This window comes from Phyllostomus discolor, chromosome 4 (genome assembly GCF_004126475.2).
Source record: "Phyllostomus discolor isolate MPI-MPIP mPhyDis1 chromosome 4, mPhyDis1.pri.v3, whole genome shotgun sequence".
NCBI lineage: Eukaryota > Metazoa > Chordata > Mammalia > Chiroptera > Phyllostomidae > Phyllostomus > Phyllostomus discolor.
This window is the reverse complement of record NC_040906.2, coordinates 2,600,283-2,628,282: the sequence shown is the minus strand read 5'-3', so window position 1 is coordinate 2,628,282 and position 28,000 is coordinate 2,600,283. Positions and strand designations below refer to the sequence as shown.

Below are 28,000 nucleotides of genomic sequence, written 5' to 3'. Positions count from 1 at the left end.
TTGATTTTTGTGCAGACGAATGGCACCTCCGTTAATTTACAAATTGAACTGGATGCGAACTAACAGCGTGCGCCCGGCTGAGATGGGAGGGCTGCGGGCCGCTGTCCTCGGAGGGGCTCGCAGCGGTAAACACTTCCATTAACGTGATGTACGGCTTGCAGAGGGGCCGTCAGAATGGGGCGGCCGCACGGTTTGCTTATTACCACCGGGAAAGGGGAAGAGGCCCGAGCGCATCACGGGGGGGGAGGGGCGGGGGAGGTCCTCGTCCCGGGGAATGTGACACAGACCTGGTGCCGCCCCCGCCGGCACACGGCGGGGGGCTCTGGTCCAGGCAGGGGCGACTCCAGGTCCCAGGCTCAGAGCGTGGCCGTGGGGGGGGGCGGTGGTGACCGCTGCCGATGGCCCCGGGGCCCAGACTGGCCCGGGAGAGTCCCTCAGGTGAGTCCCTCACCTGCTGGTCGCCGTGGCACCTGCTCGTCATCGTGGCGTCGGGCTGCTTCAGGCTCGGCCACCTCCAGCGTGGAGGCCAAGCGGAGGGCACCGGGCAAAGGCCCCGAGGTCGGGACAGGGACGGGCGGCCGTGCCCGGGGTCCTGTGGGCATGGCAGGACGAGGGGTGGCTGGAGGCTGACACGGCTCAGGGTCGTCACGTCCGCGTGGCGACCCCCAAAAGGTCCATGGTCTCATGTAGTAATCCTTCTATTTTGAGTTTTTCCCCTTCTTTCACTTTAAAAATAAAACATTAAAGTAGGTAAGAAGAAATAAAGTTTTACACTGAATTTCTATGTAGGTCGGCGTTCCGTGGGCACTTCCCACCTTCCTTCAGCTCCGCGGAACACGGCGGTTTCCAGAAACACCGGGCACTGACTCGGGCCCGTGGCCCCCGCCCCCCCCCCCCCCCCCGGGCTGCGCTTCGAGTGCCGTCACCGTGTGGTCGTTCTGGGCGTGAACAGGGAAACCGTCACTGCCTGTTTCTGAAGAAGCGTTGCCGTAACGGCCCAGCCACCGCAGTCTCCTGCTCGCGGCCTTCCGCGCAGACGCTGCGCAGCGGGCGTGGGCGGAGTGCCGAGAGGCCCCCCCGAGTCGGCCCATCGTCAAGAGCCCCCCCAGGAATGCTTTATCGCAGCAGAGCCCCCTTCTGCAGGAAACAGGGTTCCTTGGGGGGCTTGTCTCTGGGATGTGTGTGTGTTTCTAGTGCGGTATCTCCCCGCCCGGCTCCTTCTCACAGCCCTTCATGCCCCAAATGCTCAGTCGGTCCCCAACGCCCCCCCCACCCCCCACCCAGGACATCACAGACCCCTCCTGGGAACCCCAGCCCCTCCGCTCTTCCTCTCGGCGGCGGTGGCGACAGTGGCGGTTCGGGAGGCAGCCTGCGCCCTTGGGTTCCGGCCGCGGAGGAGAGGCGCCACAGGGCTCTCCTTCCAGTCCAGGTGACGGGCAGCTCGGGGGTTCGCCCTCGGCCTCAGACCGGAGGCCGCCGTTGCCGCCCTTCTCACGCCACCTGAGAGCCTCACAGACGCCCGGGCTGGGGGAGCGAGCCCCCGGGGCCGGCGCTGGACACGGCCGGTGCGGGAAGCGGCCGGAGTTGTCACGGCGCGTTTTCCCGTGAGGTGACAGTGACCTGAGGGGCCGCCGCTGCAGAGTCCACACGGCCGTTCTGTTCGGGATCCAGGTTCTCCCCCGGAGGAGACACCGCCCGCCGGGGAGGGCCCACGAGCAGGCGGGGCACCCGTGAGGGCGGCCGCGGGCCAGGACAACCCGCCGAGGAAAAGCCCCTGAGCCTGCATGGCCGGGCCTCGAGCACCAGCGTGGACGGGTGGTGTACCGAGCCCAGAACCCTGGTCGTGTTCCTGTCGTCCCAGGAAGTGACGTGCTCGTGTGTCTCGGGCGGGTGCGGCTTCCTGTCCCCCCGGTGAGCACCCGCGGCCTGGGGTTGCCCCGGCACGCGGGCGGGGCTGCAGGGCGCCCCCCGATCACAGGGCTGCGGGGTGCAGAGAAGGGCAGCTCCCACCCCAGGGAATCGCCCTGGCGGGAGTTACGACAAGAGCCCAGCGCCGCGGGGCCTCCGTTCCTCCCGCCCCCCTGAGCTCTGGTCCGGCCCGGTCTCGAGAGGCACACACACACACACACACACATCCAGGGCCGTCTCCGTGCTGGGGCAGGAGCTGCCCGACTTCGTCAGGGAAGAGCACCGTCCCAGGGCCACACAGGCCGGGTCCCCTGGCTCCGCTGTCCCGCTGGCGTGGCTTCGGGCGACCGTCCAGCTTCTCGGGCTCTTTCACTCTGCCTGTGCCGGGACGTGGCCTTGCGGGTGTGGAGACACTGCACAGCGTGTGACGATTGGAGCCCGGATGTTCAGAGACAGGCGTGTCTCTCAAGAACAGAGGCCTGGGCGGGGCCGAAGCCGGCCGTCCCTGAGCCCGCCGCTCCCTGTGAGCCCCTGGCCCTCCTCTCTCTGCGGAGCCCTGAGAACCCTGCCCCTGAGAGCCCCCCTCCCGGACGGAGGAGCCCGGGCTGCCCAGTCCCCATCTCGGCAGCCCCTTGCCCACGTTTATCCTCCACTTTGCTGGTCCGAGTCTGTGTCTCCGGAGTCGCACGGCACTGGATCCTGCCTCCTGCCCCTCTGCAATGTCGCCTTGGCCTCAGGTGACCCCGTCGGTCGCCTGTACCTTGCAATGGCGGCCGCGGTGGTGGTAGTGGCGGTGGTGACAGTGTGGACAGGCCTCCCTCCCTCCAGGTGCCACCGCTGGGTGCCGAGGGGCCTCTGTGACACATTCCTGGGGTGGCACACTCCTGGGCCAGCCCTCTTTCCGCGGTCTCTTCTACTTCCTTGGAAAGTGGGAACTTGCAGGGGGCCCCCTAGCTCGGCAGAGCACAGCCTCAGGCCCCCCACTCTCCCTCCCCCGCCAGCCCTGAGCTCACACCACTGGACGCAGTGTTCGCCTCGCTGGGGCCGTCTTCCCTCTCCCAGCGGCGTTGAACTTGTCTTGGGCCTGCACTTGGCCGTCATCGCACCTTCCCCGCTGGGAGCGGCCATCGGGTCCTGCTTGTCCCCACTCTGTGCTCACGCACTGGCATGGGTCCCCATGGCACCAACACTGCCAACCCCTTCTCCGTGCATTTAGAATGTTCTGGAAACAAGGCAGCGCTCCGCATTCCTGCCTAGGGAGGTGCAGAAACCTGGCAACAATGTAGATGCCCCAACTGCTGCGAAGGCGAAGGGGATTGGGAAGCAGATCTGCTCCCTGGGTGGGCTGTCCCCTCCTCCCCGCCCCACCCTACCCCCCCACCGTGGGCCCACAAGGCCGGTGCGACTTTTCTAGAACTCCCCTGGGCTGTGTTCATGTCCTTCAAGCGAACAGATTGGAAAGCAGCCAGGAAGGGGTCCGGGTGGGAATGTGCAGGAGATGCGCATCTTGCTTCTCCCGGGAAATGTGATTTACTCCGGCGGCGTCCTCCGGCGCGGGGGCCGCACGGCGGGGCCGCCCGTCAGCGTGATTTCCACCCTCATCCTTCACCAAAAAGCTAAATGAGGGCCTTTGGCAGCAAGACTGGAGTTTCTGTCTCTCAGCCAGCATCCTCTAGGTCCCCACTCGGCTTTCTTCGGGGTCCCCAGGTGCGCGGCCCCCGTGGGTGTGGCCCCAGCTCCCCACCGGCCTGCTCTGTGCCCCGCTGCACGGGTGAGCCCTTCATCACCAAAGCGCCTGTGTCAGCTCCAGCCCACAGGGCAGGTCCCCCTTAGAGACGCAGGAGAGATGGGGGGTGTGCGGGGCCTGGGCTGCATGCGGCCATCACTGCCAGGAAGTGGCCACTGGAGCCCACGGGCCGTGACATCCTCGGTTAGAGAGAACCGTGGCCGCCCGGGGGGGCACGCCCCTGCCAGACCCTCAGCCCTCACCGCCCCAGGGAGCGTGTGGGCACCCGCGGTGCTCTCCCCCTCCGAGGAGAGGCGCTGTCCTTCATGGGGGGCGGGGTTAAGTAAGGCCTGCGGTGCCATTTCCTCTTGGATGTCCGCTGCTTTCCCGTGAGCCCAGGGGACACAGGGGAAGGTCCCGGGTTTCCAGTTTGGGTCCGAGTGCAGATCAGGGCACATCCCGTCCGCCGAGGTTTCCGTGAGACCAGAGAGTCTGTGTGTCACCCGTGACCTGTCGAGAGCTCGCAGGTTCTAGAAGTGTCTCCGTCTCCGCGGCGCCCAGGGGAGTGAGAAGGTGGTCTCCCTGCTCGGCCCTGACGAGGGGCTCGCACAACTCAGCAGCCTTCGGTCCCGGGGTTCGCCCCGGGGCCTGAGACGCTTCCGAGGCCCTGGTCCCCCCCGAAGGGCCTCCCCCGTGTCAGTGGTGGGCGGGCAGGGCGGGGCCCACCGTCGCAGGGGTCACCTGTGCGCTGTCCTGGTCAGAGCGGCACACAGGCCGGGCTTCCAGCCCGAGTGCAAGGAGGCGACGTGTGCGAGCCGGGCGCCCCCAGGTGTGCGGGAGGTTGGCTCGGGCGGGAGGCTGGCCAGCTTTGGCCTGGCCTGCGGCATCTCCAGGGAAGGACCCCGGGGTGCAGGTCAAGCCCCGTGGTAGGGGCCCGCCCCTCAGGACAGAGCCGGAGCTCAGTGTCTCGGGGATTGTGTGCTCTCCGTCTCGGGGCGCCGGTGAGAGCGAGGAACCAAGCCGGGTGTTGGGGACTGTCCACTCACACCCCAGCAGCCAGGAACGGCTGCCCCCGAATCCGATTCCACCATCCTCCGCCCTCCCGGGGCGGCCCGGCCTGGGGAGCTGGGGTCCGAGCTGGTTCGAGAACTTGTAAAAGAAGCTAGCAGCCCACCCTCAGAAGCTCACCGTGCATGGCAGCCTGCGTCTAATGAAGGAGCATCGGGGTGCAGCCTGGACTCCCCCCACCCGGGGTGGCACCCGCACATGGAGGTGTCCGACCCGCCTGGGTCCTTTGCGGCGGCCGGGCTGAGGGCGCGGGGGCTGTGCCACACTGGGCACTGGCGCTCACGTGAGCCCGTCCTGCACCTGCCGCCCTGCCCTCGGGGCCCCGGCAGCCTCCTCCCCACAGCAGACCCGGGTGCACATGCAGGCAGACCGGAGCGAGGAGCGGGGCTGTCCCACAGCAGGCCGGCAATGGGTCGGCGGACACCGCCCTGCGGCAGGGCCCACAGCTCCATGGCAGAGCTGACGCCCTTGCTGGCCCCGAGGGGCATCCCGGGCCCTCTGCCCCCTGGGTTTTGTGTCTGAGATCCGTCAAGTTGTGGAGGCCGAGGCCCTGTCCCGTCCTGGGCCCCTGCGTGCTGAGGAGGGTGCCCCTCCCTGCGTGCTCGATCGCAGGCTCGCTGCCCAGCCCAGGCCACACGCACCACGCCAGCCACACCAGCCACAGCCACACCCCGTGGTCCAGGGAAGGGCCGCCTGCCCCGGCAGCCCCCGGCCCTGCCTGGGACTCGGCACTGGGTCCTCCTCCGGCCGCAGGTGCGTTCCTGCGTGCGGAGCCCCGGCAGGTCAGCGGTCACCGCCGAGGGACGTCTCTAGGAGGGAGCAGGGGCCTCACGGGGCATTTCGGTTTCTGTAAGCAGCTGCATGGACACTGGCTGGAGGGGCAGCCGGGGTTCACCCGCAGACGGGTTGTCCTTTATGTTTTTGGTTTTGGGGGTTTGGGGTTGTTTTTATGTCACTTCATTCAGCAGGTTTCTGTTTCACGATGACTCGCTGGTCCTTATGCTGTCTGTACTGCGGTTAAAGCCGCTGGCCCACGTCTCCCCTTGCTCGTTACTGCCCACGATCTCGCTCGGATCGGACACGCCCGCTTGTACGTTCCTGCCTCGGGCGCTGTCCCTGTCGGCCGGGCGGCGTCCGAGGGCGCGGAGAGAGGCCGGCGTGTGAGGCGTGGGGGGCGGCCTGGGGGGAGGGGCTCTTCCTAATAAAGAGAGGAGAGTGTGTCCACCCCGCTTCCGCGCAGGTTTTTGTTGGGGTGTTTTCGGCCGCGGGGGGGGGGGGGGGGCAGTTGTTGGGAAGGGTCGGCCACTTCCTGGGTCTCTGGGCCCAGGGGCCCGGGCGGCTGCCGGAGGGACCCAGCCCACACACGTGCCGCCGGCGGGGCCGCCGCTCGGGCTCCGTCACTGACGGGAAACCCAGAGGCCTGGAAGTTGCAGACGCTGCTTCTGCCCCAGACGCGTGACGAGGAGCCAGTGGGCACCGAGGGTGCTGTTCACACTGCCATTATTAACATCCCGAAGTCTTCCTCAGACGAGACACAGGGGGGGCGAAAGCAGGTGTACATTGTGAGTACGCAGAACGGCTTATCCTTGCATTATCAACTGTCATTGCATTATGTAGACCTGCCCGCGCCCCACTCTGTGCGTCGTATCTTTACACAGAAAAGTGGGAAGGAGGACAAACTCACCCAAACTGCCTCTTTCCAGGGAAGACCCCGCTCCCGTGGCCAGCCTGCGCACCTCTGGGGTCTCAAGTACATGTGGTCCCTTCCTCAGAGCGGCCTCCCCACCCTGGTGCGGCCCCAGCCCTGGCACTTGGCATGCTCCATGGCTTCCGCTGTGCCTTCCTGTCTGGGCCAGTCCCCCTTCCCACACCTCATGCGGGTCCACGGCCCTGGGCCCGTCCGGTGGCCCCGGGCCAGCCTGCATGTCCACCGAATGAAGGTGGGCACAGAAACGGGACTGCCTCCGGCCCGCTGACTGCCATCTCTGCCTGGTGCTGCCTCTCCGGGAGCTGTGGCGGGGTGGAGGGGCACCTGGCCAGAGGAATGTCCCCAGGGCGTGCAGGCCTGTGATGTGCAGCCCGGCCACAGGTCCCCTGGTGCGCCCTGACCTGCCCCCACGTGCGGGTGAGTGGGCCACACAGGGCCACACACAGTTGTGTGGGGACCAAGCCTCCGGTGCACGCCCGCCGTGAGCGCGCGCCCCGCCACCCAGCACGTCCCGCCAGACCTCCATTCATCACCGCTCAAGTCCGGGAAGGCACCTAATTGGCCCATAAATGTGGTCCGATAACCGCACCTGACACCCAGAGACACTGCAGGCAATTAGCACTTATTTATTTGCATATGGTATTGACCAGTCTCCAGCCACACTCTCTCTCCGGATCTGTGTGTTTGCAAAGCTGGAGGGGAGAGAATCCCAGGGACCGCGCTACAAAGGGCACGTGGCCACGCACACCCCCACAGGTACCGCACACGGCACACGCATACACACCACACACATACACACCGTATATGTACATGCACACCCCACAGGTACCCCACACCAACACACCACACAGTTTGGTCAATTTGGGTGCCAGGCCGTCTGGCGAGGTCTCAGCAGGGCAGGTGTCCATGTGCCGCCCACAGCTGTGCCACCTGTCCGGGGAACTTTGACCGGCAGGTGGGGAGGGGTCTGAGGAGGGCAGCGTGGCCCCGGGCCGGTGCCCTGGTCCCGTGGGCTTTCAGAATACCCCGGGCCCTGGCCGCTTTCACTCCGGGCCGTTCATCTTGACTTGGCCCGACCACGCCCGGGACGAGGGCGGTGCCCTGGGTGTCAGGTGCTGCAGAGCACAGCTCCGGCGGCTCCAGCACCCGAGCTGGTGGCGTGGGAGACGCGGCACCGCCCCGCCCTGCCCCGATGCCCGCTCATGGACCAGGCCGAGCGCCGGCTCGTCTCGGGCGCGCCCCCTGTGCCCGGACGGCCGGCCTCCCCGAGCCCCGCAGCGCCCATCCGGGAGTCGGTGGAGTGGTCGTGCCCACCCGGGAGGCCAGCGAAGACGGAAGGTTCGTATTTGGAAAGAACGCCATGCTCGCCCTCCAGGAGCTCGCAGTGAGTATGGACGCCACCATCGCGTCATCCCAGGAGACGCGGGACGCTCAACTCCGCAGCGCGACCCTGCCCGAGGATCCCGGCCGCGTGCGGGCAGGAAACCCTCCGCGGGGCCCGGGAGGAGCTCCCAAGGCGCGGTGGGAGTGCGCAGGCGCAAGCCGCAGAGCAGCAGGTAAACATTCGGGCAAGAATGTTTAATGTGTGGAGTTACATGTGTGTTCATGCGTGTATGCGGAGAGACCCTCCAAAAACAGGCAGCAGACGTTAGCAGGGGTTCTCCCTGAGAGGAGCCTCGGTTTTAACTTCTTCTTTGCTCACTTGGTTTCTCTGACTCACCCAACAAGTATTGCTTCTGTGACTTTTTTAAAACAAGGAAAGAAAATGAAACCATCAGGTCACCAGCCCCCAGAGACAGGCAAGTCTTGGCCTGCGAGCGTGTGTCCTCTCGGCTCCTGAAAACTGCAAACGCACCTCTATTTAAAGAATGAAATAGCATTCTCTCATCTGTTTTGTAGCCCAGCCTTCCCGTCAAATGTCTGTTTTGGCATTTCCAAGCCCAAACACCTGTGGTCACTCGAAGGACAGAGTGACTCGGCGAGCACTCAGAGATGCCGCGTTTGTTACGCTGGTTGTTACCGTGTTAGCGTGACGCACGGGATTGATGATGGGATAGAGGGGTGGGAGATAACCGAGGGATGGAGAGGTGATAATCGGTGATGCACAGAAGAGATGGCCGATAGATGATAAGTGATTGACTAATAGATGGTAGGTCCCAGGTGATTGATGGGCGGCGGACAGACAGGTAATGCCCACACACGCACCGTGCCGGACCCTGGGAAGGCAAATTTCCAGCATCGCGATTTCCACCCGTAAATAAACAAGCGCGCGGACCTTCCCTGCCGCAGCTGCGCGCCGCTATGGCTCCCCAGGCGGCTGCCGCGGCTGTGATGGAGGACGCCGCGCACGCTCAAATCTCCTCAATTGTCCCAATAATGTCTTTTCGAGCTGGTTTCCCTCTCATCCGAGAGCCAATCAATAATCACACAGAGCCCTTAATTGTCACGATAACCTACTTCCCTAAACGTAAATGAGCACGAACCACTTCTCCCGTCACAAGGGAAGCTGATGTGATTCACACGCTGCTGCCCCGCCGGGTCCCCGCCCTTCGTGGCCAGCCTTGTGTCCGGTTCCTTCCCAATTAGAAAGGCACCATCGCGACGGCCTCTCCGCGGTCCGCACTGCGACACCCCGGGGGCCGCACCTCCTGTGTGTGGGGACAGTGGGCATTTCGGCGCTGTGACCCCCGTGTCCTTGGCTCGCTTTCCTCTCCGAGCGCTGGGTTTGCCCGTCACGGGCCACGTGTGGGCGCAGAGGACACTCACCTTTCCCACACCACGCGTTACAGTTTTTCCCACCACTTCATTGTTGGTTTACCTGGGTGGCTTTTTCAGGTGCAGATTTTAACACTGTGTCACTGAATCAGGATTCCTGCCTTAGCGCCGCTGAGGCGGCCCTCCCTGCCCCACCCCCACCCCACCCCACCCCCGCGCCAGGACACTCAGCCCCGCCCTCTCCCGGGTGGGACACGCCCATTGTTGCTGCTTTCTCCTTTCCGGCTGTCACTCACCTTCCACGCGTGAGCGTCTCCTGTTTCCCAAACGGTTCGCCTGTCACCCCAATCCTACTCACTAATGGATGGAAGTCTTTTTTTTTAATTGTTAATCCTCACCCGAGGATGTGTTCATTGACTTTACAGAGAGAGGAAGGGAGAGAGAGACATCGAGGTGAGAGGGAAGCACCGATCAGTTGGCTGTCGCACGTGTCCCAACCTGGGATCGAACCCACCACCTAGGTACGTGCTGCCACCTGGGGTCCACCCGCAGCCTGGTCGGTGGGTGTGCAGGACAGGGCTCCGACTGACCGGGCCACCAGCCGGGGTGCAGGAAGTCTTTTTAAACGTTTGACACACACCCTGGGGGGTGTCCGTGGGACAGACGGATGGTGGCCAGGGAAGAGAACAGGGGAGCGTGTGTGCTGGCCCGGGGCGGAGCCCACGGCGCAGCCGTCCAATAAAAAACCCCGCTGGCGGCGCGACACGTAGACCTGAGGCGTGTGGCCCCGAAGCAGAGGCCGTGTGTGTGTGGATGTGTGTGGTGTGTGTTCGTGTGCACACGTCTGCACGCACGGCACACTCTGTTGTCCTTCGAGGTCTCCTCCTCCTCTTCCACTTCAAAGCGTCGGACGTCTCGGGGCTCAGTCTTCACCTGTGATATTCCCACCCACAAGGCCCTGCGCAATGGTTTCGTCCAGACCCAGGGCCTCCCGCAGTCGCCCTTGACTTCCAAATTCATGTTTCTCGTCTCGCCTCCCCCTGAGTTCCAGATGCTCATGTCCCCTGCTGAGTAGGTGCATGGACATTGTGCAGTTAGGAATGCTGCAAACTGTGGAACACTCGAGTAACATTAAAGACATTCAGTTGTATCCCAGAACAAAATACTTAGAGGCAGAGGGTCCAGGGCTGGTGATGTGGCTCCACAGTGTTATTTTTTTAAGAAGTCAGGTTCTTGCATGCTGCTCCACTAGTGTTAGCAAGTTGCCTCACAGTCAAGAAATGGCTGCCACAGCTCCAGCAATTGCGTTCATGTTATTGGAAACATGCCCATGGCCATACAACTTACACAAAAAAGCAAAGCTGGAGTTTGATCTGGGCCTGAGAACCCTGGAAATGGGATGGCTACATCCCCAGGTGAGTGACCAAAGCGCCGCCGCCTTCGGGGCATGCACATGTGTCCAAATGCTCGGTGTCATGTGACGCAGCAACAGGCGAAGACAGAGGGAAGCACTCCCAGTACCGTCAGGAAGAAATCAAATACACACCCGATCACCACCACCATTCGCCAGTGTAGTGGGGAGTCTAGCCAGCCCAGTGAGACAAGAAAAAAAGAGGGTATACATATTGGAAGTGTAGAGGCAAACCCCAAATAAAACGTTGTATTCTGATAGCATCACTACTACACAACTAGAAATTTCCACGTTTAAAAAAAGGCCTCATTTATAACCACCTGGGAATACACCTGTGTGGGGTGTGCGTGAGGCCTGCGTGAAAGATCGTCAGTGTTTCTGGGGGCGGCAAGGCCCCACCGACGGGAGAGGGGCTGGTCACACAGGACGAGACGAGACTCGGCATCACAGAAGTGTTACCCCGGCCCCTAAATGCCATCTAACGTGGAAGTACTGGCCGTCTACACTCTAAATGGAGGTGTCAGAGTGACCGGAAGGGATGATTCTAAAATTCCTTTGGAAGAGGAAATGTAACACATTAGCTAAGAAAGAAAATGTCTGGTTCTCTCTCCCTGACAGCACCGCTCTGGAAAGACTGCCCTTGGCACCGAGTTCTCGCGAAGGTTGTCTTCTCGCTGTGGCTCCTTCCCAGTGTTCTCGCGGCTGCACGGTGCGTTTTGCAGCCCGGTGAAGGAATCCTTTCCCTTCCAAAGCCTGTCCTTCTATATTTGCTTCTAAAAGTGTTCGTGTACATCAACGTCTTTAATCAAATAGTAATTTGTGTGTATGTGTGGTCAGGAAAGCATCCAGTTTCATTTTTTTTTTCTGGGCAGATAATTCCTTCAGTGGTACTTACTGGGGATCCCGTGGTAAGGCAAGGTCACACGTGTGCGTGCGGTGCACGCCCTGGGCTGTCCGCTCCATCCCACTGTTCCGTTCGTCCGTCCCCTGCCCGCACTGCATCTCCCTCATCTCCGGAACTGTGTAAGGCCTGAGATCGTGGACGGCACACCCTCCACCTCATTCCCTCCCTCAGGGGCATCAGGGGTATTCTTAGCCCACGTTCTCCAGACTCCTCGTGGGGTTGTGGCAGACTCTGCTAGGCCGGTTGGGGACAATGACACGTGTATGACATGGAATACCTTCATCCATAACCACGGTGTCGCTGTCCGTTTATTCTGACGCTCTGAGGCCTTGTGTTTGTGTTGTTCTGAAATGTCTCCCATGAGTGTGTTTTTGCCCCCCTTCATCCTTATGTATTTTATTTATTTTTCTTACCTTACTGCTTTGGCTAGTACCTGTTTTACCATGTTGAATAAAAATGATAATAGTGATTTACCCCCTTCGTTTTTGGTGGTAAAGTGTACTGCTTGTTGCTTAGCAAGTTTAAAGGAGACTGAGAGGAGGCCTTTGCCCCCCCTCCGGAGGGTGGACCCCAGTCTCTCTTATTCACGGGGCCTCCCCAGCCCCCCAAAGAGTGTCTGGCTCACAGTGGCCACTCAGTCATGCCTGTGGGACGGGAGAACTTCCTCCGGGCACGGATGAGTGTCCACCTGGTCTCACACGTTTTTAACATGGTAAATTCTTCCACTACCCTGACAGTACAGACGTCGGTGACTTGGAGGGCTCACGTGGTACTTCATTTCGGCTCCAGTGTGTATCTCTGTGGACAATTCTGTGTGTTCACCAGCCTGGAACCCCTCCGACGGCTTCCTGTATCGTCTGGGTTTTGAAATAAAATCCAAAATTCTGCCCAGGTCCTCCAAGGCCTTCCGAGGTCCAGGGCCTGGCTAGCCCAGTGGCCCCTCGTCCCACCATGGTCCTGCCAGGTTGCCCAAGTCACAGCAGGCTCGCCGTGGGTCCCTCCGCCAGAATGCTCTTCCCCAAAGCTGGGTCTCCTTCGGGTGTCTTGAAGATTAGCTGCCCACCCGCCACCTCATCAGCCAGGTGGTCCCTGACCTTCCGACGCAAACAGCACCTCCCACTCCCTGCCTCCCGGCTCTGCCATCCTCCCCCTCCTGTCACCGATGTGTCTCCCAACACCTGGTATCATGTCACAGTCATGGGTTGCATTGTGTCAATCTGACCCCATTGAATGCAAGCTGCATCCGAGACCGGAAACCGTGCCTGGCTGCTGGTGAGCGCCCCGTAAGTGCGTGTGGGATCTGTGGGCGTGCATTCCACCTCCCACGAGTTGTCCATCCGGCCCTTTGCCCACTCCCTTTCCCTGTTACTCCAGTTCTTTGCGTGGAAACACGGCACTCCGCCTTGTCGTGTTTCTGACCAGCAGTTTCCCAGCTGTCTCTGAGCTCTTTAATTGTGTCCTGATCTTTCCTAACGCATAGGAGCTGCGGTTTCTCACGGAGACAGCTTTGCTGCTCTCTCCTCACGTGCCCCCACTCAGCAGATCAGGGTTCAGCTGCCCCCTTTCCCCGGGGTCTGCAGGTTCCTTCCCCACCCCCCCCCCAGCCCTTGGATCCATCTGCAATGGATCCGTAGCAAGGTGGGGGGTGAAGGGCTGCTCTGTCTGCCCCCCCAGTTGGGCAGGCCCCCCAAGTCCGTGCAGGCAAACCTCTTCCCGTTCTGCAAACCTACGGGGCTTTCTTCGGCACACATCACGTTGTCACACGGAGCTCCGTGTCTGAGAGAAGTGGTCGGCGTGCTCCGCCGGGATGGGGGCCGCTGCCCGACGGGTGCACGCCCGGACCTACCGCTGGCCCGCAGCTGCTCTGTGGGGAGGGGCTTGCCTCCCTGTGCCTTGGTTTTCTTATCTGCCTCACGTGGGTGGCAATGACACAAGACTGCCGCTCTGCGGGCCCCCAAATCCTGGCCAACACCAGCAAGTGTGTGTGGTTCAATGTAGCGCCTAGCTCCTGGGGTCGCCGCGAGGGCTGCACTCGTTGGCGCACACCGAGCGCTCGGGAGAGGCCCCGCCCCCTCTGACGCGGCCGGCGCCCCTCCCCCTCGGGCTTCCGCTCACAGCCCTCCAGCCGAGCTCTCCCGCTGCCGCGCCCAGACGTCCCAAGAACCACTCGGTCCGGTTTCCGGAGCTTCTGCTGAGATTCTGATTGGGATGCGGTGACCGGTTAATGGGGGGGGGGGGGGCGACTGACAACTTCACGGTCCTGACCTCCCACCAGCCACACATGGGCCTCCATCGACTGGGGGCCCTGACGTCTCTCTGCAGAGGAGAGGGAAAGGGCAAGGGAGGGAGGAGCAGGACACCCCCCCAAGCCCCCCACCCCCGTCTGGTCCGGAGGGCCTGACCCAGGGCTGGCCTGGGGGCGGGGGGGGAGACAAGGGCCCATGTCACCGAATCATTACTCTGAGGCCACGGCAGCCCAGCCACGACGAATCGGGTCGACAATGGGTTTTCCTACAAGCACCACCGAGCTCCCCCAGCGGCCGGAGAGGAAGCGTTGAGATGCCGGCTGCCGGCTGAACTACTCGGAAGTCCTGGGCTGGGCTGAACGTCTCCAAATTAGACTGCAAAGCCCTCCAGGTCCCTGCTGGTCACACGGCCGGGGCCGCGCAGCTGGAAGGGCTGTGATGACCATTATTGTTATTCGCCGTTATTCTGCATTCACTCACTTTGAGAAAGCGTTCCAAAGGCCCGTGTGGCCAGGTAGAGAATGAGGTGAGCACAGCGCCCTCAAGGGCTCTGGGTGGCCCGGGAAGACTGCCCCCAAGACACGCCCACGCCAAGGAGCATTCTGGCCCTGGGCCAAGGGAGCGGGTCGCTGCCCCAGCTGAGTGCTGTGCAGCCTGTGCCGAGGGGAGGCTTGGGACGAGAGAGGACTCCCCCACAGCGGGCCTGCGCCGCATCCACCCTCGGCTCGACGGCCTGGCGCCCACGGTGCAACCATTGCACACCGGCTGCCCAGTGACGGCGGGCTGTGGCCGCTGAGCTCAAGGGGCGAGGCAGCTCCTCCCGCTTCCGAAGAAGATGAGGCTCCCGTGTGGGAGCAGGGACTCAAGGCAGGGCGCATCTGAGCTGAGCAACTGGGTGACCTCTGGGGGCACTGACCTCCAGGCAGCTGGTCCGGGACCCAAGCGCTGTCCTGTGGACACACTGTCCTGGACCCCAGCAGCTCCGGTGGAGTCGTCCAGGGTGCTGGGAGGAGCCCTGGTCAGTGTGTGGCTCGTCCACCCAGGCTCCTCTCCCTGGGCACTTTCCCAGCCCCTCTGGCTGGGGACCAGGGGACCAGGGGACCAGGGTCTCGCCATGAGCCTCAGGACACTGCAACCCACCCCAGAGGAACTAGCCGCCTGCCCCATTGGCTCTGAGTGCCCACGGTGTGTCCTGCCCTCTGCTGCCTGTGGGGTCCCCAGCCTAGCACAGTGCCCACGGAAGTGTTTGCAACTGAGGACAGAGCCACCTTCCCGAGGACACTTTTGGATGACACGCAGCTGGGCCACGGCCCTGGCATTCGTGGGACAGTCCCCCACCACAAAGAGCCGTCCTGCTGAGATGCCAAACAGCTGGGGGGCGGGGGCGGGGCGGAGCACTGCCCGCGGGCGGCAGGGGTGAGGACAGGCGACCTCCCGAGGTGCAATCCGGGCCCCACCACGGACCCTCCCGTCACCCCGCGGCCTCCGCGCCACTGCGGAACCGCCGTCTGGAGAGACTCATTAGAGGGAAGAATGAAAACCCCTGACTTTACAAATGCGACTTCGCGAAATGAGGCCGAAAGATGAATCTGTCTTCGCTATTATTCATTAAGGAAAGTCCTTTATAAATCCCAAATTAACAATCTCTCATTTAAAGATGGGCGATTATCATTCTTTTCTGGCAATTCATAGCTTTCAAAACGCTGAAACACAAAAATTATCGGGGGCGAATTTCAACCGCGGTCATGGAAAATGGAAATCCACTTTGACACTATTGATAAACATTTAAAAAACGATCAATACTCTTAAGTCCAAAAGTAATGATCACATACACGCACATGTTAAGTGCCTGCCTCGGTTACATGCCTGTTTCGGGGGGTGGCGGGAAGCTCTCGGCTCTCGGGGTTCCGGCGGCGGCGGTGGCACAGCGACCTGGCTGGTCGGCGGGCTGGTCGGGCCAGGTCTTCCCCAGCTCGGAGATCCTTCCCTAAGGCTGGGGACAACCCAGAGCTGAAACCGTCCCCTGCACTGTCACGGTGCCCAGGCTGCAGTGGCTCTCGGGCACCCCGGCAGCCCCGGAAGGAGGGGGTGTCGTCAGACACCAGGAGCGGGGTGGGGGGGGCGGCCTTTCTGAAACAGGACTCGACGCCATGACTCCGCAGGGGCACATGCTGGCGTCAGGGCTCGCTCCCGCCTCTGTCCCAGGCCACCCCCGGGGGCCCCAAGTCTCGGTCTGAGCGGTCCCAGCAGCCCCCCCCCCCGCCCCCGCCACACCTGCAGGTAACTGAGGCCGTTTAGCTTGTGGGGAAAACGGGGTCGAAACAGCCTTCCCGGGACCCAGAGGTGAGGAGCCGTCCTGCTGAGGCGTGTCTTGGCACAGCAGCCACCAGCCCGCATGACCTTCCACGGTCACCCCCACGGCCTTTGGGCTTCTCGAGGGCAGGGAGCATGGGAGGGGGGCCTGGAGCCTGTTTGCCGAGTGAGTGGGGGGGTGCCGCTCGCCTGGCCCAACCCCCGGAGGACAGACCTGGAGGGCAGCGCCTGAGCTCCGGCAGGGCAGGCCGGGCCGGGCGGGGCCGGTGCGCGGGCTGGGCTGTCGGTGAGGAACCTTTGCCACACACAGAAGCCCGGCCCCAAGGAAATGCCGTGGAGGAGGACATGGAGGAGGACACGCGAGGCCCCAGGCAGGGACCGGGGTGGACAGTGACCGGGGTGGACGCTGGGTCCTGTGCACCCAGCTCCCGGCTGACCTTCGCCCGGGTCAGCCGGGCCCACCCTGCCCTGCTGAAGGTGAGACTGAGGTGGGGGCCTTACGGGCCCAGGACCGAGCCCGGGTGACCGGGTACCGAGGCCCTCGGTGGGCTGCTGCGGGTGTCCGACCTGCTCGCCATCTGTGCTGCGTCGCTGGCCTCCCTGGAAACTGGGCTGCCCCAAGGCTGGCCCCGTGCCGGGTCGTCACGTGCCGAAACAGGTGCCGAAACAGGTGCGGATGGGGGAACTGGTTTGGTGCAGGTTGGCTAAGGGGGGGTGGGTCTCTGCTCGGATCTGACTCCCCCGCCAGTGCCCTCTCCTGCAAGACCTGCCCAGTTTCAAATGAATGCCTGGGCTCCGCTCAGGACAGAGGAAAAGGGGGACTTGAAACAGGACCGTGCACCCCCAGGCCCCAGCCCACCACCCCCAGCCGCCAGCAAGAGGGGCCAGAGCGCTTTCCCCCCTGCCACCCCCCCTCACTTTCCCCCCAGCGGCCTCTCTTCCAGCTCTCACCCCACAGGCCCACGGCTCCACTGGCCCCTGACCCCCGGGCTGGAGTGCACCCTCACGGCCTTGGCCTCAGCACCCAAGGCTTGCGGAGAGAGAGGTCAGGGTTTTGGGGTGATCTGGGCCCCATGCCAGAAGCCCCTTCTCTGAGGCCTGGCTGCTCCATTGGCAGGGGGGGAGCCTCATGCTTGCCCCCCCCCCAGACCCCCACAGCTGTGAGATGTGAGTGGGCAGTAGAGCTCTCCTGGTTCTCCTTGCTTCCTGGTTCTACTCGCACCCTAGACCCCCTCCACCTGGCTGCCACAGTGGGAGAGGTGGCCGGCAAGGTGCCCCCCAGAACCACCCATCGAGGGTTTCTGACAGCCGGCCCGTGCCCACCCCTGCCTTGCCAGGAGGCCCTTCCCGGGGGGTGGGGTCAGTCCCTCTCCCCAGCTTTTGTCATGCAGGGCAGGGGCCGAGTTCCCTCCTTGAAGTCTCGGCCACTTCCAAACTCCCCAGGCCTCAGCTTCCTGCGGAGCCCGGGCCGGGCCAGGTGCCCGGTGGAGGCCGGGCGGGGCGGGGAGTGGGGAGCGCGGAGCGGGCGGGAGCTGAGGGATCTGAGCAAGCCCCGGCCAGGGCAGGGGGCAGACTTAACAGGATCAGTTCTGTGTAATCCCGTTTCAGCCTTTGTCATTCCGGGCGGCCGCTGAGCCCGAGCTGGGGGGCCGGGTCCTTTAAGAGGACGCGCGGCCACACCAGAGACAGGCCGGCAGGACAAAGGCCGCCAGGGACCCAGCGGTGGGGGAAATAAAGAGATGAAGGCTTGCGGGGGGGCGCGGGGTGGCGGGGGCCGGCGTGACGAACGCGCCCAACGCTGCGCCCTGCCGCAGGCTTTAGCTTGCGCCGGCCCCAGTTTCGCGCCGGGCCTGGGAGCGTTACCGCAGCCGGCAAGGTGGCTGGAGCGGAGCCGGGATTCGCCAGGGGGTGGGTGGCCACGCCCCGCGACGGCCTACGGGCCTCCGTCCAGCCTCGGGACCTCGGTGCAACGGGGCCTCGTTTCCCTCTCCCCCGAGGCCCACTCAGCCCACGACGTCCGTCCGGGCAGGTCCCTGGCCTCAGTTCCCTGGCCAGGCTGGTCTCGCAGGAGTCGGTCCGGACGGTTCCAGGCGGGGCCGGGAGGGCGGACCTGACAGCAGCCATAGGAGGGGTAGTCCAGGGCCCAGACACATGCGTGTAGGGGAAACCTCTGGCTGGTGGTGGACTGCGGGGTGCACATCGGTCCAGACCCGGGGAGGAGAACGCACGGGCCAGGCGCGGTGGGGGCCGTGGTGAGCTGCGGAGGGCTCATCCTGGAGACCGGAAGGGGTGGCTCCGCGAGGGGTGTGTGCAGAGATTGCTCAGGGACCAAACAGGGGGCCTCGGGCTAAGGAGTGAGGTGCGTGGTCAGAGACGAGGCCGAGAGTCCCCACCCAGGGGTGAGGATGAGGAGTGGAGATCAGAAGTGCCGGCCGGCGGAGGGCGGTGTCGTGGGAGGGTCAGGGCCCACAGGTGCAGGCTCGGTTTTGCTGGACGCTGGGGCCGACGCTTCCGGCTCCTCCGGGGGTCGGACTGGGCTGTGCAGGATCTGGGAGAGCGGAGGCACTGGGCCCGGCAGGGCCAGACGCTGGGGAGATGGCACACTTGCACACACTCCTGCCCGCCGCAGAGCCAGCTCCCGGGGAAGGGGTGCGCTCCAGGGACTGTTGGCCCGGGCTAGAAACCCGAGCGTCTTTGGGGGCAGCAGCCCCTGGTGCCCAGCGGGCACTAGGCCTCGCAGGGCTCCCCTGCGGCGGGGGGGGGGGGACCTCTCCTGTGGCGGAGCCGGCAGCCCCCAGTGCGACCACGCGGGGCCGCGGGGCCTGCACGGTGCTCTCAGCCCAGGGCTCCGACCCGAGGCCCCTGGAGGTGAGGCGCTTCCTGACCCTTCCCCAGAGCCAGGCAGGACGGAAGTCAGCTTGGGTCTCTCAGTTCTGAACTGCTCAAGTAGGCCATCAATTTTTATGATGTAATTTATAATGTATGCAGGTTGTCTTCATACATATGGTGTTGCTTTTGTGCGCCGAGGTTTCAGGTGCTTTATTACTCACACGGCGCGATTTGCATTCACGTTGGGTTACAAAGACCATATTTCTCCTATTTGCACCATAAGGGGCCGAGATGAAGACGGATGCCTGCTCCCTTCGCCCAGGACGCTCCTGGAGACCCCCGGCAGCAGCTCCCCCCTCAACCCCGGAGCCGGGGTACCCCAGAGCCCCGGCGCCCAGCTGGAGGGGAGGAGGCTGTGCCGCCCGCGGGTGGGGGGGGGGGGCTTCCGGGAGGCCCTGGCACACCGCAGGTCCGAGCAGGCCACCTGCGCACCTGAACCGAGGCCCGAGTTCCAGGGGGACAGAAAGAGGGGCTCGTGCGTAGGAGCCTCCTTCCCAACGTGGCTCCGCCGCCGCCTGGACGCCCGAGTCTCCCACGGGCGAGAGCTGCGCCAAGGCCGCGGGTGGCACGCCCGAGGGGCAGGCACTCGACCGCCCGCCAGGAACTGGGAAGGCCCCAAGGTCGCTGGGAACCGGGTGCTGACCACATCCCGAGGCTGCCGGAGTGTCCCTCCTGGCTTCCGGCGCGTCCGGAACCCGCTGCCCAGGGGGGATCTCGCGGCCCGGGTTGGGCCTGGCCGGGCGCTGGCGGGAGCAGGCGCGGAGGCCTCCGCCAGGCTCGCCCGATGCGGCTGAAATGATGAAGCTAATTAAGCCCGAACCGACAGAACCAACGGAACCAACGGACGCAAGCCCGAGCGAGCGGACGCCTCCCCGGGGAGGAAGCGCGTCGTGTCGTGCAGGTGGCGGTGTCAGCTACACGCGGAGTGGGGCGGCCTGGCGCAGGCGGTCCGGTTCCAATCCGGCTGGTCCTCCAAGGCAACCCGGGCTCCAGAGGACACTGAGCACCCCCGCACCCCACCCCCTCACCCCGCCGTTTAGCTGAACAGGCCCTGATAAAGGGCGCCCCCCCCCACCCCCTCGAAGAGGAGAAAGCGACGCTGGGTGAGGGAGCCAGCACCGAGTCTCCAAATTCCAGCTGGACGGGGTTGGGGAAGGTTCAAGCACCGGTGACCCAGGCCCCTCCCAGGGGGAACCCCTCCCCTCTGCAGGGAGCGGGGGGAGGGGCCGCAGGCCGCCCCGGAGGGATCTAAAGGGGCCGGGCCGCGGAAGGGGAAGACGCGGCTGCAGGTTTTCAAAGTGCCCTCTGTCCTCCAAAGGGTGGGGGGAGGGGAGCGAGGGCAGAGGGTCGCCCGCAGCTGTTCCAGCGGGGTGGGGGCGGGGGCTGGAACCCCTGCTTGGGTTTGTAAACACGGGTGGGAGCGGGCCAGAGGGCCCTAGTGCACAGCGGGGGGGGGGGGGGGGGGGGGGGGGGGGGATGAAGGTCCACGGTGCTCCCAAGCGTAATTATCTGATCTGCAGATGTAAGTGGAATTTATTGTAACAACAAATATAGTGATGTCAAAGCCCAACCTTGGATTAAAGCCGGCAGCCAAAGGGGAAGTGTATTAATTTCCAACAGCATCTCAGGCCAGGGCCTATTAGAACAAGCTATTCTTCAGGCCCCCCCATCAGAATTAATCATTGGGAGTTAATTTGAAGCTCAGACAAGTTGCTGTTAATTTAGTGCAGGGAGGACGGGATGGGATAAAAAGTGGAGGTGCTGGCCGAGCCTCGTGGGTCTCATTAATCAGCCAGCTGAGACGGCCTGGCTTGATTACAATTTGCAAAAAAAATTCATTAGGGCCCGGGCGATTGACAATTTTTCTCTCTGCCTGTGATGTGACTCATTAGGCAGCCGAATGAAAGCCATGATGACGGCCGTGATGACAGCGGCCATCAAGCCCCGCTTGTTTATCTTCCCTGCTCTGCCTCCCGGCCTCGGCCGCCGCGGCGGGCTCGCTCTCCGGGCGCCCCCGCGGTCACGGGTTTGGGGGGGGGGGGCGGGAGGGCCGGCGGAGCCCCTGGCCCGTTCCTCCTCCAGCTTCCAAGGGGCGAGGGGCACGCAGCTGGGGAGTTGGGCCCCGGAGTGGGGCTCCCCCCCACCCCCGTTCCTAGGGAGCTCGCCTTCCCCTGGGGTTCGTGCAGCCCGGGCTGGGGGCCTCTTCGTGCCTCCCACCCCTGCCGCCGCCCTTGGGAGGAGGGTAGGGGCGAGACCCCTGTCGTGGTGGAAGGTGAGGGGGGCGCACTCGGGGTCTGTGAGAGCGCCCTGCTTCCAGCACCCAGGGTTCCTCCCCCAGAAGCGGAATGCTGGGTGGGGGCGCCCCACCAGGGAGGGTGCAGCTCTCCAGGTCCCGGGTCGGCGTGGGCTGCGGCCACGAGCCCCAGTTCTGTGCAGGTGGCATTTCCGGCTGGGGACTGACCGGCCCAGGCACGTGGGGGGTGGGAGTGGGTGGGGGAGGGGTCCCCTCGGTCTCCATTGCTGTGGAAGTGGGCCGGCAGTGGAGACCTGCCCGGAGCAGATGAGCCAACCAGCTGCCTGGGGGCGCTCAGACCCGGGGCCTGGTGAATCTCGGGCCGGGGCAGGCAAGGACCCGGCGCACCCACCGCCAGCAGGCCTCGGAAGGCTGGGTGGGGAGCAGCAGGAGCCTCTGCAGCCCTCCGCGCCCCAGGCCCCGCTGAGGCCCTTGGAGGACCAGCCAGCCCATTTTGTTGTGCTCAAACCCCAATTCTGGGCCATTCGCCAGTGCAGGGAATCGTGGAAACACTCGGAAACAGCAATTCGGTTGCACCTGGGCCTCACCTTTGGCCTGAAGTTCGGCAGCGAGCCTGGGTCCCCATGCGCCTCTGCTGCGGGGAGGTGGCGTGTTTCAAGCCGCATAAATTAAGTCAATATTAGTATCCACCCACCGGCGACGCAGGTCCCCTTCTCGGGCTCAGAACCGCGGTGGGCGCTGCGCGCGCCTGCTCGCCACCCTCTCCCTGGCCTGCGTTCCGGAGCCTGAGGCCGGCGGAGCCGCCGGCTCCTCCTCGCTCTTTGGCCTGGTGGTTTGAGGCCTTCAGGACTCGCGCACCGCGCTCACCCTCTCCACACCCCTGGGTCACCCGTGTCCTGTCCCCAGCAGTCTCTCCGGTGGGCCCAGGCGCTCGAGTCTGGTTGGGCTCTTCGGGGCCAGAGGGGAGCCGGCAGAATGGGCCGGGGTCCGAGTGGGGCGGGACTGCGGATGCAGGCACACCCCTCCGGCCCCGTTAGCGGCGGGCAGTTCCCAAGTTCCCCCCGGCCCTGCCCCAGCCGCCCTGCAGTCCTCTCCCCCCAGCACCCTCCAGGAGGGTCGGTGGTCCGGTCCCGCCCCCTTGACCCCGCCCGGAGAGGGAGGTGCCCGGCCCGCGGGTGCTCCCAGCCCGCCTCCCCCTTGGAGCCGAGCGCGGCCGGAAGCCCGGCCTGGCCGGCAGGGCTCCTGCGTCTGCCGGGAGGTAACCCTCCGCCTGATTTACGGGCGCGCGGCCCTGCCCCGCGAGCGAGCGAGCGAGCGCCGCGTCCTTCCGGAGTTTTTCGAAGGAAAAGCGTTCCCCCCCCTGGCCCTGGTCGATGTAGCACCTCAGGAGCTGGGGCAGAGCCCCCGGTACCCACACCCACTGGCTTTCCCCTCCTTCCCGCGCGCCAGCCTCCGAGGTATTGGATCGGCTGCGTAGAAAGGGGGATGTCAGACTTCCAAGGGGAAAAACTGGTTTCCTGAGATGTCTCACCCATTTGGGGCTCTTGCTCTCCAACGGACAACCCAGTAGGCGCCTTCCGGCCGGGGGAGGACGGGCCCCGGGGCCGTGCCCGCGGTCCAGGTCCCAGAGCAGCTGCCCCCCAAACAGCCGAATCTGGACACACTCATGAGACCCAGCCTCGCGTCTTGTTTTTTTTTTTTTTTCTCTCTCTCCCTCTCTCTCTCCTTTTTATTATTCACAAGACTGGGACTGTTTAAATGTCATAAGTTATACGAAAATAAGCTACATTGAAATAAATTAAACACAACAGAGACGGGCTTCAGACACGGCTCGGACAGGGCACCCAACCCCAGGAAAGAAAGCCAGGCAGGACCAAAGCAAAGCAAATTTCCAGGCTGCCCCCAAAGGCCTGCTCCTCAGTCCACTAAAAAAAAAAAAAAAAAAGCCAGAACAGAAGCGAAAAGAAGAAACGCCAGCCCCGGTGTGAGTCCTTGCACGTCACGTTTACCTTTGGAAAAGTATGGACGGGTGGCTGCTATGGGTGGCGGGTCGAGGCCGAGGTTTGGTTTTCTTCTGGAACGCGAGCGGAGAAGGTTACTGGGCGGTTGGGTCCTGGAACTCTCAGACCAGTGCAGCTGACGCCCCGGCCGTGTAGACAGGTACGCACAGAGCCCGGGAGCGTCACAAATACTCAGTGTGCCTGCAGCCGCAGCCCCTTCGAAAGCAGTCTTGCACGCCTGTTTAATGGAGATCCTCTGGATTCACTTGGGATGTCCACAGTGGGGGGGGAGGGTGGCGGAGTTTTGCTCCACACGAGGCGCAGCGCACCCTGGATTCCCTCCAGCGCGGCCCTCCCTGGGCCCTCAGGGCCGGGCCTGCTCCAGCTGCTGGTGCTGACTTCTAATCGCGAACCTGCTGACGTGGACGGGGATGGGCACGACGATCTTGGGGTTCCGGGAGGGCTCCCCCGTCTTGGAGTTGGCGTTGCCGGCCTTCACCCGTTTCCACTTGGCCCTGCGGTTCTGGAACCAGATCTTGACCTGCACCTCGCTGAGCTTGAGGGCGTGGGCGATCTGGGAGCGCTCAGTCAGCGACAGGTACTTCTTGCAGTGGAACTCCTTCTCCAGCTCCAGGAGCTGCTCGCTGGTGAAGGCAGTCCGCCGGCGCCGGTTCTTGCCCGTGGACGTGGTGCTGCCCGCCGCGCTGCCGCTGGGCGGGGGCTCCTCCAGCACGTGGCCCGGGTCCTCCTCCTTGTGAGCCGCCTGGCCGGGGAGATTGTCATCCGAGCTGTAGTCCAGATCGCTCTCCAGCGAGAAGCTCTCCTCCTTGCCCTTCGGGTCGTCTTCCGCCTTCGACTCGTCTTTCCCTTGCCCTCTGACAGCCCCGACTGAAAGCAAAACCAAACGGCGTTTTATTACAGCGCTCGCCCCGGCCTGCCTCTCCCCTTCCCACTGGGCTCCAGCGGCTCCTCCCTGAGCGAATTGTCTTTCTGTGACATTCACACATTGCCATTTCCTGCCCTTCGGAGACCCGTGAGAAAGCTCAAAGGAGAGGAGGGGACGGCGCTGGCCACTGGCGAAGGCCCTGTGCCCAGAGCCATCACTCAAGGGGCTGGCCGGCGCTCGGCCTCTGCACCCTCCCTGCCTCTGGCAGCTTAAGGCCCAAGTAGCAGGAGGAATGAGGCCCCAGCGAGCGTCCTCTGTGGCTCCCGGGTGGGCGCTGGGCGAGGGTGGAAGCGGGGTTCACGATCCTACCCCTTAACGTGAAAATTTTGTGGACCTCCATTTCGCCGCAGCCAGAGTGGGGGCTCTGGGAGGTGCGGGTCCCAGGTCATCTTTTGTTTTGTTTTGTTTTGTTTTGAGCAGGTAACCTTGGTCAAAGGTAGCCTAAGTTCAGGAGCCTGAGGAAAAGTTCACACAAACACGCAGATGCTCAGCCTCGGGGGAATCCGATCCTCCCGGCGAGCAGCAGCCCCGGGAAGGGGCTGAACGGGTCTCGGCGCCCTAGGCGCCAGCACTGGGGAGACGCGGAGCCCAACCCGCCCTGAAGGCTGGAACCTACCCCGGACCTGTTCAGAGGAGGGGGGCGCAGACGGCGGGGGAGAGACTTAGTCAAACTCACCGCCAGATGGGGGCTACATGCGCCCCCACCCAAGCCCAGTCCAGGGACTGTGCTTATTGCATTGCTTTAAATGCTCCCCGGGGTCCCCGCGGCTCAACTGGGCCGCGGCCTCCCGCTCTCCAGGAGGGGGAGTGAGAGTGGGGGTGGGTAGCTAGGGCGAGGGTCGGGCGGGGGCTCGGCCTCTCCCCCTCGGCCCCAGCGGGAACCCGGAGCTGGCTCGCCCCCGCCTCCTCCCGCACTCGCGCCCGGGTGGCGCGCGCTGCCGACTCACCGAGCGACGCCTGCACCGCCTCGGCCGCAGAGAAGGCGAGCAGGGAGCCCTCCTTGGCCAGGAAGCCTTTGCCGTCCTCCGCGTCAGCCTGTAGCGCCTCCGCCTTGTCGAAGTTGCCGCCGCCCGGCAGCGGCTGGGGCGCGAACTTGCGGGAGGCCGCCGCCTCCTGGTGCTGGGGAGACGCGGAGAAGCCCCCGGGCAGCGTGGCCATGAGCGTAGAGGTGAGCGCCATGCCCTGCGCCAAGCTGGAGCAGAAGCCGGTGGGCAGGCTGGGGATCTGGTGGTGAGGGTGCGCGGGAGGCAGCGCGGGCTGCAGCGCGGCCTGGGGCAGCGCGGGCGGAGGCGGCGGCGGGGGTGGCAGCACCACCGGCCGGTAGGGCATAAACATGGGGTAGCCGGTGTAGACGAAATGGCCGGGGCTGGGCTGCGGCGGGCTGCCGATCAGCGAGTCTATGCTGAAGGCGGTACTGCTCCCCAGCGGGCGCTGCATCATCATCAGCGACGGCGGGAACGCTGCGCTCATAGACGCGCTCGGGAGAGGCCAGCGAGAGCCGAAAAGTCCCTGCGCCGCGCCGCCGCCGGGAAGCCCGCCGGGCACCTGGAGCACCGTCGGGCAGCGGCGGAGCGCTAGCCGGAGAGCAAACGCCGCCGCCGCTCAGTCCTGGGCCCGCTGCATGCCCAGCGGTTGCGGGTGGTACGCGGGGTGAGGTCGTGCGCCCCGGAGCGGAGAGGGCGCCCGGGCTCCGCGGCGGGCTCGCTGGAGCCGCTGCCCGCCTCTTGCCGGTAGGAGCCTGCGCGCGTCGCTTCCGCGGCCCTGGACCGTCCGTCTGTCCGTCCGGCAGTCCGTAGCCTCCGGCGGGCCGCTGGGGAGCGCGCGAAGCTGGCGCACTTGTCTCCGGCGGGCGCCGCCAGCACCTTTAAATCGCGCTCCTCTTTCTCATTCACATTTTGCCAGCTGCCCGGCCGCGGTGTCCTCACGTGGGGCCGGGCGCCGCCACCTATTGGCTGCGCCGGGAGGGGCGGGGGAAGGCGGAGCCCCGCCTCCTCCACCAGGCTGGCAGCCAGCGGGCTGCAGGCGCCACCAGCGGAGCGCGCGGGCCCGAGAGCCCGAGCCGGCTGTGCCGCGCAAACTTGAAAGGGGCCGCTGGCACCCTCGAGGCCCGAATCCGGCGCCTGGCAGCCCCATCGGGGCCGCCTCCAAGGGCAGCTTCCGGGGCTAGGACCCGCCACGGCTGGGCCGAGGGCGTTTTATTACTTTTCCGCGGAACCTCTCGGCTCACCCTAGCTCTGGGTGCTGCTGCTGCTGCCGCTGCGTCCCGGCCGGGTCCCCGGAGTTGGGGGCAGGGTCCTGCTGCTTCCGATCCGCCCCTGGGGCTCGGGCCGGGAGCTGACAGCCCCCGCCCGCCGCGGGGTACCTGCGGAGTTGCTCCTGGCGGACACCCCCTCCCCCTCCCGCTTCTCGAAGGGCGGGGAGGCTGCTGGTTTCCCCATCCGGAGCTGGGCCCTCCCGTGAGCGATCCGTCCTCATTTTTCATGACAATTCTTAATCATCGCACCTATTCGCCTCCGCGCACCAAAATAACAGCCACGATAATTATGATAATAAAGCGAGTCCTTTATCTCCTCCATCCTCGGGGAGGAAGGGGGGAGTTCCCGTGCCCCCAGCTTGTACAACGTGAGATTATCCTGATGAAAGCTTTATGATGTTTGCTCAAATAAAAGCTGCGTTTGGTAAATAGGCGCTAATTAAGCACGTTGAGAACCGGGGGAGCGCTCACGCCGCCGCCGCCGCCGCCGCCGCCTGCTTTCCAGCGCGGGGACGCGAGGGCGCGCGGCTGCCCTTTGCCTCCTGCAGGATGGAGCCGATTCTCTCCAGATGTTTCTCTCGTCTGGACGGTGGTAAAACCCCAGAATTTGGGAGTCGGAGAATTGGCGGGGGGAGAGGGGAGCTAGGAATGTTCGCGTCCCCTTTTCCAGGATAAAAACAAAACTTTCAGCTCTGGTGGTCCCTTTAACAACGGAATCATTTCATCCCAAGGGTAGACCGTGCAGAGCGCGCCAGCGCGCGCGGGCTTTCCACGCGCCTCCAGGGCCTCGGCTCCAGCGTCCCGGGGCCAGGCGTTCAAGCACCGGGCTCCGGAGGAGGGGAGCGAAGGGCATCGTTGCACCGGCCATTAGAAACCAGCTCACGCGAAGAATCTAGTGGTTGGGGAGTTGGCCCGTGTTGGACGTGTTATGTATCACTTACAAGCACATTTAATTGGGAGATAAAGATAAATCGATCTTTATGAATTTATCGACCCGATTCTTTGAAGCTCTTTTTTTTCTCTCTCCCTTTTTCTCTCGCTCTCACCCCAACGCTCCCCAGGGACGTCTTAATCCCAGACCACCTCCTCACCCACGAGTCTGGCCAGAGACCCCACTGCCCACCCAAAGGGCCCTGGAGGGGAGAGGGTGGGGGGTGCTGAGAAAAGGCGGGCCCTGCGCCAGCCGCCGTCCCCCTCCTCGCCTTCCCGCCCCGCCTTCCCGCCCCCCGGACAAAGCCCTCTGGAGCGCGGCTCCCCACTCCAGGCCGCAGTAATGGATGGCTGCGGCAGCAGGCGGTTTGAAAAGAATTCATTAGGTCGCTGCCCGTATTGCCTCCGCTCCCTTTGCGCCGGGACCTGGAGGCGGCCGAGGCGGCGCAGGGGACGTGAATTCCCGTTGGGATCCACGGGGAAGGAGGTGTCTGTGGGGCGGGCCTCTAAGCTGTACCCCTCTTGCTGCACTCCTGCCAAGGAGACAGAGAAGAAAAGGAAAAGGGGAAAAAAATGGAAACCCAGGGCAAAAGGCTGATTCCTTTATGAGCATCATAAATACTCCCTCTCATTAGGAGGTAGTTACCGTCACGCGGGCTGGGGTCTGGTGAACTTGTTTTTCTGAACGCTGGGAGAGAACGCCCCGCTCCTGGCCGGACTCACGCTGC

At 64.2% G+C, this 28,000-nt stretch overlaps 1 protein-coding gene across 2 annotated transcripts; it reads right to left on the bottom strand.

The window, feature by feature from the left end:
• Nucleotides 1–23,492: 23,492 nt before the first annotated feature.
• Nucleotides 23,493–25,968, bottom strand: GBX2 (gastrulation brain homeobox 2). 2 transcript variants are annotated; one of them, XM_028510647.2, is made up of 3 exons: nt 25,036–25,968; nt 24,234–24,270; nt 23,922–24,030 (listed from the first exon to the last, which is right to left on the bottom strand). In XM_028510647.2, exons 1-3 carry the CDS (start codon nt 25,556–25,558, stop codon nt 23,922–23,924), a joined length of 669 nt encoding a protein of 222 aa, XP_028366448.1. In that variant the 5' UTR covers nt 25,559–25,968. The 2 variants fall into 2 exon arrangements, with proteins under 2 accessions (XP_028366447.1, XP_028366448.1); XM_028510646.2 differs by lacking the exon at nt 24,234–24,270 and having other exon boundaries at nt 23,493–24,030.
• Between the last annotated feature and the right edge of the window lie 2,032 nt (nt 25,969–28,000).

Excerpts from the sequence above, each read along its gene's own strand:
- GBX2 (XM_028510646.2), bottom strand. The coding sequence starts at position 25,558 with ATGAGCGCAGCGTTCCCGCCGTCGCTGATGATGATGCAGCGCCCGCTG. Across the intron at positions 24,031-25,035 it reads GGCGGTGCAGGCGTCGCTCG|TCGGGGCTGTCAGAGGGCAA; the intron begins GTGAGTCGGCAG and ends TTTTGCTTTCAG.